This window comes from Passer montanus, unplaced genomic scaffold (genome assembly GCF_014805655.1).
Source record: "Passer montanus isolate IOZ18808 unplaced genomic scaffold, ASM1480565v1 scaffold4, whole genome shotgun sequence".
Lineage (NCBI taxonomy): Eukaryota > Metazoa > Chordata > Aves > Passeriformes > Passeridae > Passer > Passer montanus.
In genome coordinates, this window is record NW_024368818.1 from 2035118 (window position 1) to 2050133 (window position 15016).

Here is a 15016-nt window from a genome sequence, read left to right on the forward strand (position 1 = left end):
CTTTGAGAGAGTAAGTCTCTCTTTAAATAAGAAAACAAATAGAAAAGACTGGTGTCACTGGAGAGAAAGGTGGTAGGAGACAACTCATTTACCTTCATTTAATTTCATTCTTTGCTTTTAGGGGTGGGACAGAAGGGCGTCTCCTGACCCTTCTCTGCAAATTAGAAGCTGTTTTCTTTCTTTGTGGCAGTTTAATTAAGGACTATAATGGAATTCATCTTCTTTGAGAGACTTACTTTAAATAAGAAAACAAATAGAAAAGACTGGTGTCACTGGAGAGAAAGGTTTGTGACATGCAAAAACTAACTGATGTGGCCTGGTTTTGTCTCACCAAGGACCACTGTGCAGCATTAGTGTTGCTAGAAGTTGCTGCCGGCATCAGCCCAGCTATGCATCCATCTCCCTTGCATTCTGGTTAGCAGTTTTTGCCTTTTTGCATAGCAGCACACACTGCTCAATGCCTAATGGCCCAATGCAGGTAGTGTGCACTAAAATAACAGAGTACCCTTATGACTGCCTGGTGAATCAGCACCCAGGGAGTGGTGTGCCCCATTCTGAGACAAACCCCACTGGCGCACGATCGATTCGAGGTTTATATGGGAACACTGACAGCTCTTCCAGGAGATCCAGGTCCCACTTCTGAATCAGAGCACTTTATTCTTCCATCCTAAATGCTCATATTTCTGCATAAGTATTTCTGACCGTTCAGCCTTCTGTGGAAGTAGTGATGGCAATTTACACTGTGTCAAGACAGATGAGAAGATCATGAAGTTGGGAAGAGCATGTATTAAAGATTTACACCATGTAGCCCAGCTTAATTGACTCCTTGCCACAGGGAACAGAGAGTCATAGGCATGTGTGTAAACAGAAATGACAGCACCTTTCTCCTCCAACCCCACCAATTCCACAGGTAGACCCTTAAAGCTGCCACATGGGAAGCATACTACCATTTCTTGGGCTCATCTCCAAGGGACTGAACATCTGCTAATGCTGATTGTGGTGCCACTGATGTCCTGTGTGCCAACAGCCCACAGTTTCCAGTAACTCCCACCATGGAGGAAAAGACAGTGCAATTGTTCCTGTTTTATTCAGCTTAGTGTTCTTGGTTGGAGGGTCTCAGTCTGTCATTTTTCTGCCAGTCGTGGTTTCACTTTTTTCAGACTTTAGTCAGCTTTCTTCTAGCATTAAAATTAACTCTGGAAGTCCCAAGTTGAAAGCCAATGGTCTCACACTTGTCACAAGACAAAGAACCACTACATTCTGAGCTGTTTAGAGCCTCACGTAATCTTGTCCAGGCCTCTAGAGATTGCCAAGCAGCAAGCCAGAAGGAAGTTGCTTAAACTGCAATTTTCAAGTTCTTGGATCACAACTAACAGACCCATGGCAATAATGAAAGCTGCAAAAGATGCTTATCCTTCCTTTATTTCAGATATTCTAAAAAGCACCTGGAAGACTTACATAAATGACCTCAATTTTAACCCATTTGGACTAGTTTAGTGTGATGGAAAAAAATGTCATGAGTGTTATTCCAGCCCAACCTCTACATGGAAAATGTTTTTCCTCTAAAAATAGTGCTGCACTCTTTCGGCTGTAACACTTCTCACGCTACTAAATTAGAATTCACAAGTCTTCTGCAGGATTCCTAATGGGATCAAAGATTAGAAACATCTTTGAAGTTTGTCTTCCTTTGCTCCACTGTTAATACATACCTGCACTAATCCACCATGGTTCTTCTCAACTAATCAGTCACTCTCCCTCCCAAAAGGGACAGTTTACAGGCTTTTTCCAAATCCCCATTTGTTTGTGTTCATTATCCACACTTCATTTTGCAAGAGCATACAATTTTGTTAATTGATTTTTCATGTTCTATAAAGAGGACAGTTTTGTTTTCTGAAACTTTTTGGTTTAAATGAGATTTGCCAGTCACATTTACAGTACCAACTTTGGTCCTGTTTATTGCTGGCAAGGCAATTGGATTGAACTGTGTGTGTGACAAATTCACAACACTTTACTTTTGACTGCAGCTGTTAATAATATGATTGCAAGGAGATCATCTCAGTTCCACTTTTTAAATTTGGTCCTTGTTGAAAGAGATCAAAGAAATCTCAAGCTTATTTGCTTCTTGTTTAGGAAAACAAGCTAACAGCCTCACTGACCCTAAGCATAAATCACACAAGGGAAAACATAATTTAAAAAATACTTTCAAAATTTATATAACTCCAAACTGTTACACAGGTATTTTTCTTTGTCTCACTGTGACTCAAATTTGGCTCATAACTACCATATCAAACTCCTTATATCTTCAAATTAGTACTCATTTTTTGGGGGGGAAAAGTTTTCTTTGGAAGAAAGCCTATTATCATAGAGTCTGTAATGATTTTTGTCACTGACAGTAATTGGTTCAGTCAGGCAACTGTTTGATTTACTTAAAGATTTCAAAGCCAGAATGCCTCACTGCTCACTGGCTTCAACCTCACAGACAATACAAAATGCAGAATTGCACCAGAAGCAATATGTGATGCTTTTTAAAGATGTATCTTTATAAAGTTTAATGCATCTAGATAACCACCGGCTTGAATTTCAGAAAGCACTAAACCTGGAGACGAAGTCAGTGGAATACACCGGTGAGAAGCCCCATAGCTAGACATCCAAAATTAACCCTTTTAAATATTGAAATATAAACAGAAATGAAATGCATGAGAGAGACATGGTGAAACAGAAAGTTTCTCTAAAATCCTGCAAGGTCGTACTTCATTAGTGGGAGACTATGAAGATTTTTACTGTGTTTCCTTTAGAACACAAAGAGAGAAAAAAATAGGAAAAAAAATGGAAAAAGAGAAATGGATGAGCTCTCATTTCTTCAAAGCTTTATTCCTTAATTTTTCTCTGGGCTAAATTAAAAGATTAATCCATTTCAATGAATACCCACAGGGTTCACTTCCAAATGAGTATTTCCCCTCTCAACAGATAGAATAGGAAGATTAGAGAACGAAAAAGAGACAATTTATAGTGAGTTTTCTGGTCTTAAAAGGGGTTTTAATTTGGATGTGACAGACATGTTCCAGCTGCTCCTTGTCTTCATATTTTCAAAAGGACACTTTAAGTGCCACTGTTCCAAGTGCTGAGTGTCCCCAGAAAGATGAATGCTGTTCTTGTGTCTGTTACTGGCTCTGGACTGACCGAGGTTTTTCCCCAGACTGTAAAATTCACCCTGCACCACCAGCTCTCTTTTCCTTCATGTCTCTCTCACATCCCTACCAGAGGGGATACCCTTCAGGATCACTGAAGACTAGATGTTTTAAAAAATGTGATATAAAGATCAAGGAAGAAAAAAGGTTGTTTTAGAAAAGGCTTTGCTGCTTTCTTTGTATCCCTCTAAAAATTACTGAAGTAATCTTATCACAATAAATAAAGTAGTCATGATCTCCTATTGACCAAGGAAGCACAAAATCGACCACAGGACACCTTTAAAATAAAGAAGGGGCTGATGAAACCTCCCAGTACAGGGTCACCAAGCAGGTTGTCACAGTAGCTGCATCCAGCACACTGATCATTGAATCAACATTTTCCCACAGAGTTAAAGGACAGAGACACCTTGGGTGTCTGTAATGGGAATAATCTAATCCTGGGCAATGTACTGCCTTCTCCAGTGAAACTGGTGTCTGGCAGCCTGGTGTGCAAGTGGTTTGAACTGCTTTTTACCCTCTGCAGATTAAACACTAAGAGTCGCTGTGACTAAATTAGGTGCACATAATCAGTCAAATAATCCTGTGTGGAAATGGGCCAGGAAAGAGGATTTGTCACTATCTGTTTCCTCCTTGTCGTCCCATTACCCAATACATGTGCAAACATTTGTACTCTCCCACCCCATTTTACAGACAGGAAAGTGAGGTGGATCATTTAAGCCACTTTTTAAAAGCCAGACAGAAATAAGTGCCAAAAACTGGAACTGGAGCTGCCGGGTATGAGCCAGGACAATTTTAGAACACAGACACAGAATCTCCCAGACCGGACTTCTTAACTAAAACCACAGATTTTATATGGCACTTTATAACAATAACAAACATGATGATTAAGCACTAGAGTTGAGCTGGCACAAAAGCTTGGCAAAATTCTTTCAACATTTCTTTGCTCATAAAACGCAAGCTTTGCAGAATTCAGAGTTTCATGGATTTCTTCAGTTTTGACAAACTAAGCTCAGCAAAACTGAAAACTCTTTAAATATTTCAAGTTGGCATCTTCATATAAAAGTAGTTCTGCATTTCCAAACCAGCTTCATCTTCCTGCCTCTACTTATTCATTACAAGAGGTGGTAAGATCCTCCCAATGTGGAACTGCTCCCCTCTGCATTGTGTTTTGATGGGCAGGGTAACAATGGAGATAGAAAAGACATTATCTAAGCTATTAAAACAATACCACATTAAAATACTATCACAAGCACCATATCTAAAACCCACTGAAATTAACAGCCAACTTGTACTTCAGCACTATTGTTTCAATCTCTGCAAACAGAGAGAAACCTCTGTGCCCACAACCCCAAGTAATTATTTGAGTCTTTTTTCCCCCCATCATTAGCAACTAGAGTATGAAAAGTAAATACTGCTAAGTCAAGGTAGCTAAAATATCTTATAGCCCTTGCTCTTCCTGGCTGGCATACTGCACTTTTCCAGATGCTTCATCCCACAAGGTTGAGAATCTCAGTACTGTTCTATTTTAGTCCTATTCACAGTGAAATGATGGCATAAAGTGATTCTTCCATCAAGGCATTAATATCAGAACAAGATCAGAAGGGAAAAAAAATTAAATTTGTCATATAGAAAACTGAACAGAAAATCAGTCATAGAAATATAATTGGAAAATATTTTCATACAGGAAACCCTTCATATTAACTAATACTTATGTATTTAAGAACAACTGGTTTACCTGTCTACCACTTGACAATTTTGAACATTCTATCCATATTGGAGGCAATTAGGCATCTATTCAAGGCTTCTGTGCTCACTTTAATTTCTTCATTTCTCCACCCACCTGAATCTGACACTTTGACGTTTTTGCTTATTAGAATGGAAATACAACATTTAGCAAGGCCAGGAAATTCAAGGTCAAAACCAGTGAGAAATATATATATCGAAGAAAGGATCATGGAGGCTTACATCAATAACACATGCAGTTTCATCTTTCTATCATTTTTAACAAAACAATAGCTATCGTGAGACACCAAATCAAGTTTTGAAATATTCATCACCATTTTCTTGTTCACTCCCAAAATAAATTGCTTCAGCACTCAGAGCTGTGGGTAGATATTGAATAGCATTATGTCTTTTAGTCTAGCACGTCGACAGAGAATAATTGCCTCTAACACCATGCTATTGTGCTATTTAAAGAATCTTAAGCAACAGGGATTTCATCTCTTGAGTTGGAAGATTATTTAACAGACTAGTAGACCTTGTGACTATGAAGCATTTCCCAATGTTATACCAACATTCTTCATCTCCTGAACTCATAGCAGTTAGCATACCTTAACTCATTCTAAACAATCCACCCTTCTTCCTATCCTCCACACATCAAATTCTTCCACAGTGCCTGACAAACTCTTTCCCATGTGGTACTCTACAGCAAGTTAGTCTATGCTGATGAAGTACATAAAGCTAATTGTGTGAGCGGGACATTCAGCTGGTCACTCAAAATGCAGATACAGGCGAGAGAACTCTGAGCTCCTCAAACCAGTGAAACAGAAGGTACAGTCTGAGCATTGTGTTACCTCACTGCAGAGTCACAATCCTGGGGACCACATCCCACCACTGTGGACCTTTGGTGGATGACGTGAACCTCTCATGCAAATTTTATTGGGGCAGACAGAGGGAAAGATTCCATACAGTGCATTTAAAATTCCAAAGGAAAATACACAGAGTTAAATATTTTGTTACAAGTTGTTTAAATTGGAGGTTTCTTTTTATGTTTACACAATTGTTTCTCTCCACACCAAATCTTGGTGGTTTCAATTTTAACCTGACTTTCTAGTAATTCACTTTTTCAAATGTTTTGCAGAATACATTCACACTCCTCAAGTGTGAAGTATCTCAATTTTTCAATTCTAGTCAAATTAGACTGCAAACAAACAATAAGTTTTTAGATGTACAAAACTCCCTTTTTCTAAATAAAGAATAATGGTTAAAAATATCAGGCATTTTTTGAAAACTTCCAAAGTAGTATACCAGACCTGGGGCTAAATTTTAATTTTGCAGGTAATCGTAAACAAAGATATATTGGGCAAACCTATCTGTGCCACAGAACAGATCTGTGGAGTACTGGTAGCAGGACCAGGAGCTGAGCCTCAGCCTGGGCTTTCCCAGAGGCTGCTCCTTCAGGAGCCTCAGTACAAAATTGGGCAGGACCTCATAGGACCAGGGCCCCATTATGACTGATCCTGATCAGCAGCTGGTGGCAATACTGTCACTTGTTGGAATGTTATTGGCAAAGGGCAGCCTGGCTGACACCCGCAACCCTGGGATGGAACTCCTAGGACAAGCAGACAAGTACTGAGCAGTGTGTCCTGTCTCACCATGGGAAAAGAGCACAGTCCCACAGCTTCAAATCCATTTAGTTGAGTCAATCTGAATATGCAAGGTATCACCAGGAAGTCAATCGAGAAGCACAGCACAGGCTCCATGCTTTTAGAGGGGTCACAGGAAGGGGAGAAATCTGCTGAAGAACAAGGCTGCCGCATTGAAGCTCCATTAACAAACTTCCCCTCAACACAAACATCATGTCTCCTTTTTCTAAACAAGTGGGTTTTATTCCCTAGACAGAGACACTAGCTGGGACTTCTGAAAAGAAATGTGTTTAGGCAGAACTAGCACCATAAGACATCTGGCAGAGGAGAGAAAAGCAAGAACAGGATCTCACTGGGGTCCCTTAAAGAATCACTGTTTACCCTAAAACACTCTGTCCCTAAAATAAACCAGTGTTTTCCTCTCACCTAGCCATAGTCATTGGCTTTCAGTAACCTACAATATGTCATGATTTTGAAATGAGCCCCTTGATTTACAACAGTAGCAGCTCCTCTATTTATAACAAATGCACACTTGTAAGATGCTATCAACTACTTTTTTCTCCCTGACATGCAGAGATAGTACTTAAATAGAAAATTGTGTTACGTATGTTTGAAGACTTCTAAAGCTAGATAATTTTGCATTTTTCTACCCTACTGAGCTAGGAAATTAACAGTAAAGCTTTTTCTTGCCCTCTAGGAGACCTGATTTAGTCAAAGACATGATCTCAGGTAGTAGCTACAGAATCAGCTATTTATTTAATTTAAATAAAACTGCTCTTCCAGCAGACAGTGAAGGGAAGAAATAATATGTCATGCTAAGATTCCTGAGCCAGTACTTCTCCCCTGCATGCTTTCTGTGCATGTTGAAGTGCACTGCTGCTCTGTGTTAAATAAGCTGCGGTAGAATGGAAAGCAACTAATTTGTGCTCCCTGGGTGCTGGGCAACTAATTTAACTCTTGCTGGCACATAGACTATAAATAGAAAAAGATGGCACAGTTTCATACAGATAATATTTCTATGAAAGTTAATAAATTAACAACGAGGAAACATTTTTTCTTCCTACCTATCTACCCCATGAATAGGAGTAATGTTGTCTTTAATCCAAAGCAAGCAGGTGATGTTAGGTGTTACCTGGTGTGATGGCTCACCCAGTCATGACTTATCAACTTACCCTAAACACCAGATGTGCCCTCACCTGCTTGGCAACACACCTTCTCCTTCCCTCACTTTTGTCCAGGAAAAAGCACTATCCTTTTGGAGCTACAGAGTAGAAAAAGACTTCTGGGCCAGACAGCTGAGCATGTCACAAGAGCCACATGACAGAGATGACCCTCGGGAGAGGCTCATTCTCTTGCTCTCACATAGAGGTGGAGGGAAACTAGACAACAGCTTCCATGAGTTATCTAACTTGGCAGCAAGAGCAAAGTTATAGGTGCTGTTTTTCATCAGGTGATGGGCTGAGCTCATCTCCACATGAATTCATACAAGCAGAACACTTTCCCTGGGTAATTTTCATACCCATCAAAACTGATCTTGTAATATGCACAAGATGGTAACATCATCCTGATCCCAACACTAAAGAGTGCTACCATCCTCAGCTAAGTCAGCTGAAACAATGCTTCCATGTCCTTCCAGTGACTGGAATGTGGTTTCAGTTTTTATGGGCTTGATGTGAAAAGATAATATAAAAATACACCAGAATATAGAAATGAAATCAACTTCTTTTAAGAGAACTGAAGAATCAGACGTAACTTTCTATGCCCAAGATTGCTAATGCTTCTTCCACATTTTTTTTTTAATAGAAATCAATTGATTCAAATTCAGCAGCTTGGAGTATTTTGCTTTTAGATTTGTATGAACCTGTATACCTCCAGTGTGTATAACTTTCTACGCCCAAGATTGCTAATGCTTCTTCCACAGTTTTCTTAATAGAAATCCATTTATTCAAATTCAGCCACCTGGAGTATTTTGCTTTTAGATTTGTATGAACCTGTATACCTCCAGTGTGTTCAAGGACAGTGCTGTACCTGCAGTTGTCATTTTTTCAGATTCACACCTGAAACTGCTAAACAACAATATTACTTGCAGAGATGTAGTTTATATCTAATCAGATATCAGATAATTCTGTCCTTAACACAGGTTTTATGTAAATAAAGACTAAAAGGTGACAACACCAGATAAAAGGAGAAGTTTTCCAAAGGCATAAATGTAGGGTAAAAGCATAAAGCGAAAGAGGCTGACTGACCTCAAAGTAAAGTCTATCAGGAAATAACCAAAAATAAGCGATCAGTCCAACAGTAAAACAAGATACAAGCATGTTTGGGGTCATTGGAAAAGTTAAAAGTCCCTGCTGACATTAGTCTTTTGCATTTCAATCACCCCATGTAAAGGGGAAAGAGAAAATCCTTAGGGTTTTGAACTATACTAATTGTATTTATTTTAATTAATTTCAAATCAATAAAAACAGGGAAAGATTTAGGAGCCTGCAGCATCTTGTCTCCTCTGCTGCTTCAAGTCACCTGGTGCCCCTGTCTGCACCCCTCTTGGGCTGATACCACTTGCTTTGATATTGACACAGCTCAGGCTCAATCCAGTCTTCAAAGAAAAATGGGCATGAAAATCTCTCAATCCCCCTTCCTGCTCTGAGCCCAGGGCATGTGCACATTTCCCAAGGACTGCAGAATCCAGTGGGTATTATTTTGTATTTAATAAAATTAACAGCCTTTGCAGAAAATAGGATTTGGAATGACATTTCTGCCAGGGGATCATTCAAAGTCTGGTAGATGTACAACGATATCAGTTCTGATCTCTTTCATATCACTGGCTCAATTTTTCATATCACTAGCTGAATTTATTGTACTGAAAATTAAGAAGCAGAAGAAAAGTAGATGAGAAAGACTGTATCTCTTATTTTAGATAATATTTGTCCTGTTCTGCATTGGCTGCCATTTACTTGCCAAAGACAGTTCACTCTGTTTATTTACTATTTCAGCTTGTAAGATGGCATGTTCCAGGTAAAAAAAAAATGTAAGAAAGAATGACTCAGATTCTCTCTTAATGGAATTTTCTCTGTAGCAGAGAAAACAATCTCCTCAACACTCAGGCCCTATTCATCTGTTACCATTAATATTTTAAACAGTTGTTACAATTTAACGTTTGTTTATTAATATTTAATAATTAGTATTAATATTTTTTAAAAACTTCACTGGGCAATCAAGACACCAAACCGAAGTCAGTAGCACAGAAGAGACTAGCAAGTACTGCACAGATTTCATTAGTTCTGAACTATCTGGAAACTACAGTCTGGACAATCCTGGAACACATCTGTTTAACAGCCCTACAGAAAGAAGGGCACTTTTGGGACTTACGGTTAGTTGTCCTGCTCTGGTCACTCTGAGCGCTGTCGTTTGACTGGTTGCTGGAGACAGAGGACACACTTGAGCTCCTGACAAACCCAAATGCAGCCAGCTTAGCTGCTGGCAACCGTGAATAACCTGGGGGACGAAGTCCAGACGGGCAGGGCTTGGGGAGATTTGATTTTGCAGCACTTGGACATGATCCTTTCTTAAGATCAACTGAAAGAAGGAAAAAGAAAAAATTTTTGTTAAATAAGTTAACTGTGAGACACTGACCATTAATTGTATCTCCCAGCTACATAAAGGCAGTACTAAGACTGAATACAAGTTTAAAGAGCTGATCAGACTGCAGTGATGTCTTATTTTTTGCTGCACTGAAAAGATATTTGGTGTAAAAATTTCAGGTCACAATCATTTTTAAAAGGTGAAATGTGCCACGTACTCATGGGGCATAACTCAAACTTCCAACAAAGTAACATAGTTCAACACTGTTATGAATTTCTTTTAATGTTATCTTCTTCAATGCTGTATCATTTTCTAATTTTACGTTTATTGAGGGCCAATTAAAAAAACTCACTGAGACAAATATGCTACACATAACTTCCAATTTTGGAAAGTATTGTAAACCAGCAACAATCCTCTTCAAGGACACAGAACTTCTTTGTATTTCATCAAAGAAAAAACTTCTTTGAAGTTCTTCTTTTAAATTCTACTAAAAAAAATTCCCTTCTCTTGCGCCAAGCCTGGGAACAAGGACATGACCTGTAAAGTCCTACTTTTTTAACATACCACTGGCCATTTCCATTGGTGGACTTCTCCTTGCTAAGACATCAGCCCATGTGAGTGACATCCACCGGGTCTCAGACAAGTGCCAGCAGCAGGTTTATGGCACCTGGAGTTAGACCACAGCTGCAGCTCAGCTGTGGTGCCTGCCTGTGGCTACCAACCTCTCACCTGTCCTCAGCTTCTGTCCTAACCTGTACACTGCTGCTCTTGCTCAGGCAAACTTTTCCAGGCAAATACAGAACACAGGTTCACAAATGTTCTTCTTTTTCTTCACAGGCCAAAGGTCCGTGATCATGGCAGTCTTGCCTTCAAGGTCAAGGGCCAAAGATTAGATTTTCCTTTTGGTTGGAAGGTCTGGATACCAAGTGACACCAGACCTCAAGTGTACATAAATTTGGAGAGAGCTTTTTCTTCCTAGATTTGAGAATACCAGATTCCTGTTCCTTGTGGAATTCTGTGCAGCAAAATTACATATTTAAAAAAAAATATTAACAACAATCTCCAAAACCTGATGCTAGAGTGTTTGATCAGGACCAGTGGGATAGGAGAAAAGGCAACATTAAAAGCTGTCAACATATTCTGTCAGAAAAGGCCACAAAGTCACCCTTTCAAAACCTGATGCTAGAGTGTCCCCCCTGCAGTGGGATAGGAGAAAAGGCAATATTAAAAGCTGTCAACATATTCTGTCAGAAAAGGCCACAAAGTCACCCTTTTTCTGTTGTTATTCAGTGAACATTATTTTTACACTAGCCCGACACAAACTTCAAAGGAAGAAGTAAACAGTCATAATATAAAGAAAAATACAAATTAACTGCACAGTAAGAATATGGTCATATTATTACAGTATTTAATTCTTTTGTAAACTATGTAGGTCACAGCCTTATTAATTTTAATGAAGCATTTCACTGTGAGAAGACTTTAGAGAAAACAAGACTAACTCCTTTGAGCAGAAGAATGTTACAGGGATTTTGAAAGATATTTGTGTACCTCATCACAATACTAATGCTAAGCTTTGTTTAATGTAACTAAGCCTTTCCTTTTGAAACAGAAATAGGTGTAACACCCAGCTAAAAAGAGTTTTGTTCTCCTATAAAACACGTTCCTGTAAAGATCTAAAAAAATGCTCCTTGGTTAACGAAAAAAACTATATACTCTAGGCTCTTAAAAATTCATTTTTGTACCCCCTTTCCCCAGATTTGGCCCTTTATTAAGGCACAAGGAGATGGATATCTGCAACACCTTTGCCAGCCCAGAAGTACATGCTGTGCAGAGTAACCCAAATGAAACTAACAAATATCTATAGTGAGTAATAAAAGACTACTAAAATCCTCATTCACTCCCCATCCCTGGCACCAGCAGAGGCAATTTTAGACTATGATCATGAATGTGCCTTCCTTTGGTAGCCATGGGTTCTGGGTGCAGATGAAGGGCAGAACAGGCACATTAGCACAGAGAAGAGATAGGCAGTGATGGTCACCATCAGTTCACTGCCAGGTTTGTGCAGTGCTGCTTTGACAGTGGTCTACTACAGCTGATTTATGGCCAGCTGCAGAGCACCCAGACTGCTTCCAAAGCCAAGACTTCTTCCCTACCCACTGCAAAATACTCCGTGTGCTGCATCAGCTGCAGCACCAAGCCCAGGCACCCTCCAAATCTGAAGGTGAGACAAGTACTCGTGGTAAGCAGCTGCAGGGGCGAGGAACTGCCCAGCTCAGTGACAGCAAGGAGAAGATATGGGGCTGTCTCTCGTGGGTTTTACAGGTTTCCAAAAAATGCACCTGGACTACATAAGCTGAGATTTCTTTTTCTTAAACATCTCTGAAAATTGAGGTGGAGGGAGAGATATTTCCATTTTACAGCAACAAACTATAAATATCATAGACTTCCTGCAACAAAACAGGGGAAATTCCACTGGGGCAGTGGAAAAAAGTTAGAAATGGCTTTATTTAAAAAGAATTTCAAACATGCTTGGGCTAGAGCAGTGTGGCTCACCTGAGACTTCCAGGTACCCAACTCAGCCACAGGGATACCCACACCAAGTCCCCAGATTGACTGTTCTCTGCAGTTTGTGACCAAGCACCATGAATGAAGAAGAAAAAGAATTTCCTTAAAACCAAAAGGGTTTTGGTTACAAACTGCTCAACCATCTTTATCTTTTCTTCAAAGTCATTCTTCCAGACTTGGGCAGAGGATTCAGTGTTTTTTTTCTCATACTTTTTTGTGTGTTTCTAGTTTATGACTTCAATTCCAATTCCCCCTGAACTAACAATATTTTGCATCTTGAACTCATCATCATCCTTAAATTATTTTTCACTTCCTTTCTTTGTAATCCACTTCTTCTGTACCATAAGGACCTGGGGGCAGGACATTATCCTCATTAGGGATGCATTCAAATTCTTAAAGCTAAGTAATATTGTGTATTCTTTCTCATTAAAATACATGAGACACCAGCCTATTGTATTTTCTGTTCTAAACTTCATCAAGTTTTCTCATGCATGTTTTTTGCTTTATTTCTGTTTCTTAAAAGTATAGAAGTACTCCTACAAACAAGGTCTGGGAGTTCAAAACAAAAGTTATTTTAATGAGCAGCTTTTATTTTAATGAAAATCTGCCAAAATAAGCTTAAAAAATCTTTCTAGTTGTCTCACTGCCTGAAGCTAATTATAGAATTAAGTATTGTTGTCTGTATGCACACAAGTGATTTTCTATGACACTTCAAGCTGTTCCCATCCAGAAATATAAAAACATTTTGAGTTAGGGACTGATTGACACAAACTAGATGTGCCTGGGGAGACACTGTTAAAAGTCTGAACTTCACTTATGCATCCCCACTGCATAAGAATTGCATCTTCGTGCACGGTTAAAAAGCAACTTTCATGTAATTTCTCTGTGAAATTTGAAATATGTTTTAGCTGAAATGAATGAAAAATTAAAGAAATGAGTTATACAGATATGTTCTTATGAAAAAGAGTAGCAGTTCAAGACTTTAAAACTCCGTAATTCAGGGATCCTTGGCAAGTCTTTGTTATCTGATTGTAGAGCTTTTGGTTTTCTTTGCTTTCCCTTTTTTATTTTTTTAACCAGCGTTCCTGCTAAAACTTTAATCATTAGATGTCATTTTCTCTCACTTACTGATGATCTGAACATCACTATTCTCACTGCATATTGGGAAATAAAGAACGTATCTCCAATGTCACCGCATCAGTCAGAGATAATACAAGCTGAGTTAACCCAGCTCAGAGTTAACCCAAACATTGGTATCTTTGCAGATCGAAAACAAATCATGCAAGTGAGAAATCTTTTCTGGTGCCACTACATTTGTGGTTTCCCTGTATAGACTAACAACTTCTCTCTGAACAAGAACTGAGGAAAGGGGCTTTAGAACAGAGGCTTTAATGGCTTACACCTAAACAACAGAGAGCAGGTTGAGCCCAGCTGCCCTGATGGTTTCTCATTCAAATACCATCAAGCCTGGGACAGGTCAGTTCCAAAGGCCAAACAGTTGTCACTGCTGAGCACTGATTAATTTCTGATGGGTCAGTCCACCATCATATGGTAGTAAATGCTCACCTCCTCACAATTCAGATTTAAAAGCAGCAAAAACTGCTCTGTGCCTTGCCAGCTCCCAGGCAAACCAAGGCTGGTTAGCACATTCTCAACACCCCAACAACTTGTCATCTCACAACTCATTCAAGCTGCAAATGTCCGTGTTCGCTCGGCAGCTACTGTGAAAAGCACAGCATCCCTCAAAGCTTGCAGCACAGAAATCATCCATGCATGAGTCTCACTCATTGCATTTTCCACTGGCAGCCAGAGCAGCCAGAACACTTCTCTGCACTGGAGCTGCATCTCACAGGCTGCTCAGAAGGGCTGTGGATGTCCAGCCAGAGACAACACTTGGCTCTCAGCAGGAAGGAGGCAAGGTAGGAAGTGTTTGCCTGCTCCTACACCCAGATTGCTCCACATACTGTTCTGATGAGTGACAGCTTGGTACAACTGTCATAGAGAGAACCCTTCCAATATGATGGGGTTTGGTTCCTTGATGGGGTTTGGTTCCTTGAAGACACAGTAATTGGAGCAGAGAGGTGGCAGATGGCAATGTCTCAAGTAAGATGACAATGTCCTTAAAAAAATTCATGAGGAAGTGTGTCCCTTTGAAACCTTTTTTATTTTTTTTTAACAGTCAGATTGCTCTCTCAAAGAAAATTGAGAGTGTGAACTGAAAACTCTGCAGGTTAGTGCAGGACAGAGAATGTTTTCCTCTCTGAACTATTCCCTTGTCCCTCTTTCCTTAACCAATTAAGAAGTTTGCCAGTTCAA

At 39.5% G+C, this 15016-nt stretch overlaps 1 protein-coding gene across 1 annotated transcript in view; it reads right to left on the reverse strand.

Annotated features, from left to right (window-relative positions):
- MTUS2 (microtubule associated scaffold protein 2) overlaps nucleotides 1-15016 on the reverse strand; it is a 238767-nt gene that overhangs the window by 136670 nt on the left and 87081 nt on the right. The window contains exon 5 of the mRNA XM_039718410.1: nucleotides 9923-10129. Coding sequence (XP_039574344.1) covers nucleotides 9923-10129 — 207 coding nt within the window. The remainder of the gene's footprint in view (nucleotides 1-9922; nucleotides 10130-15016) is intronic.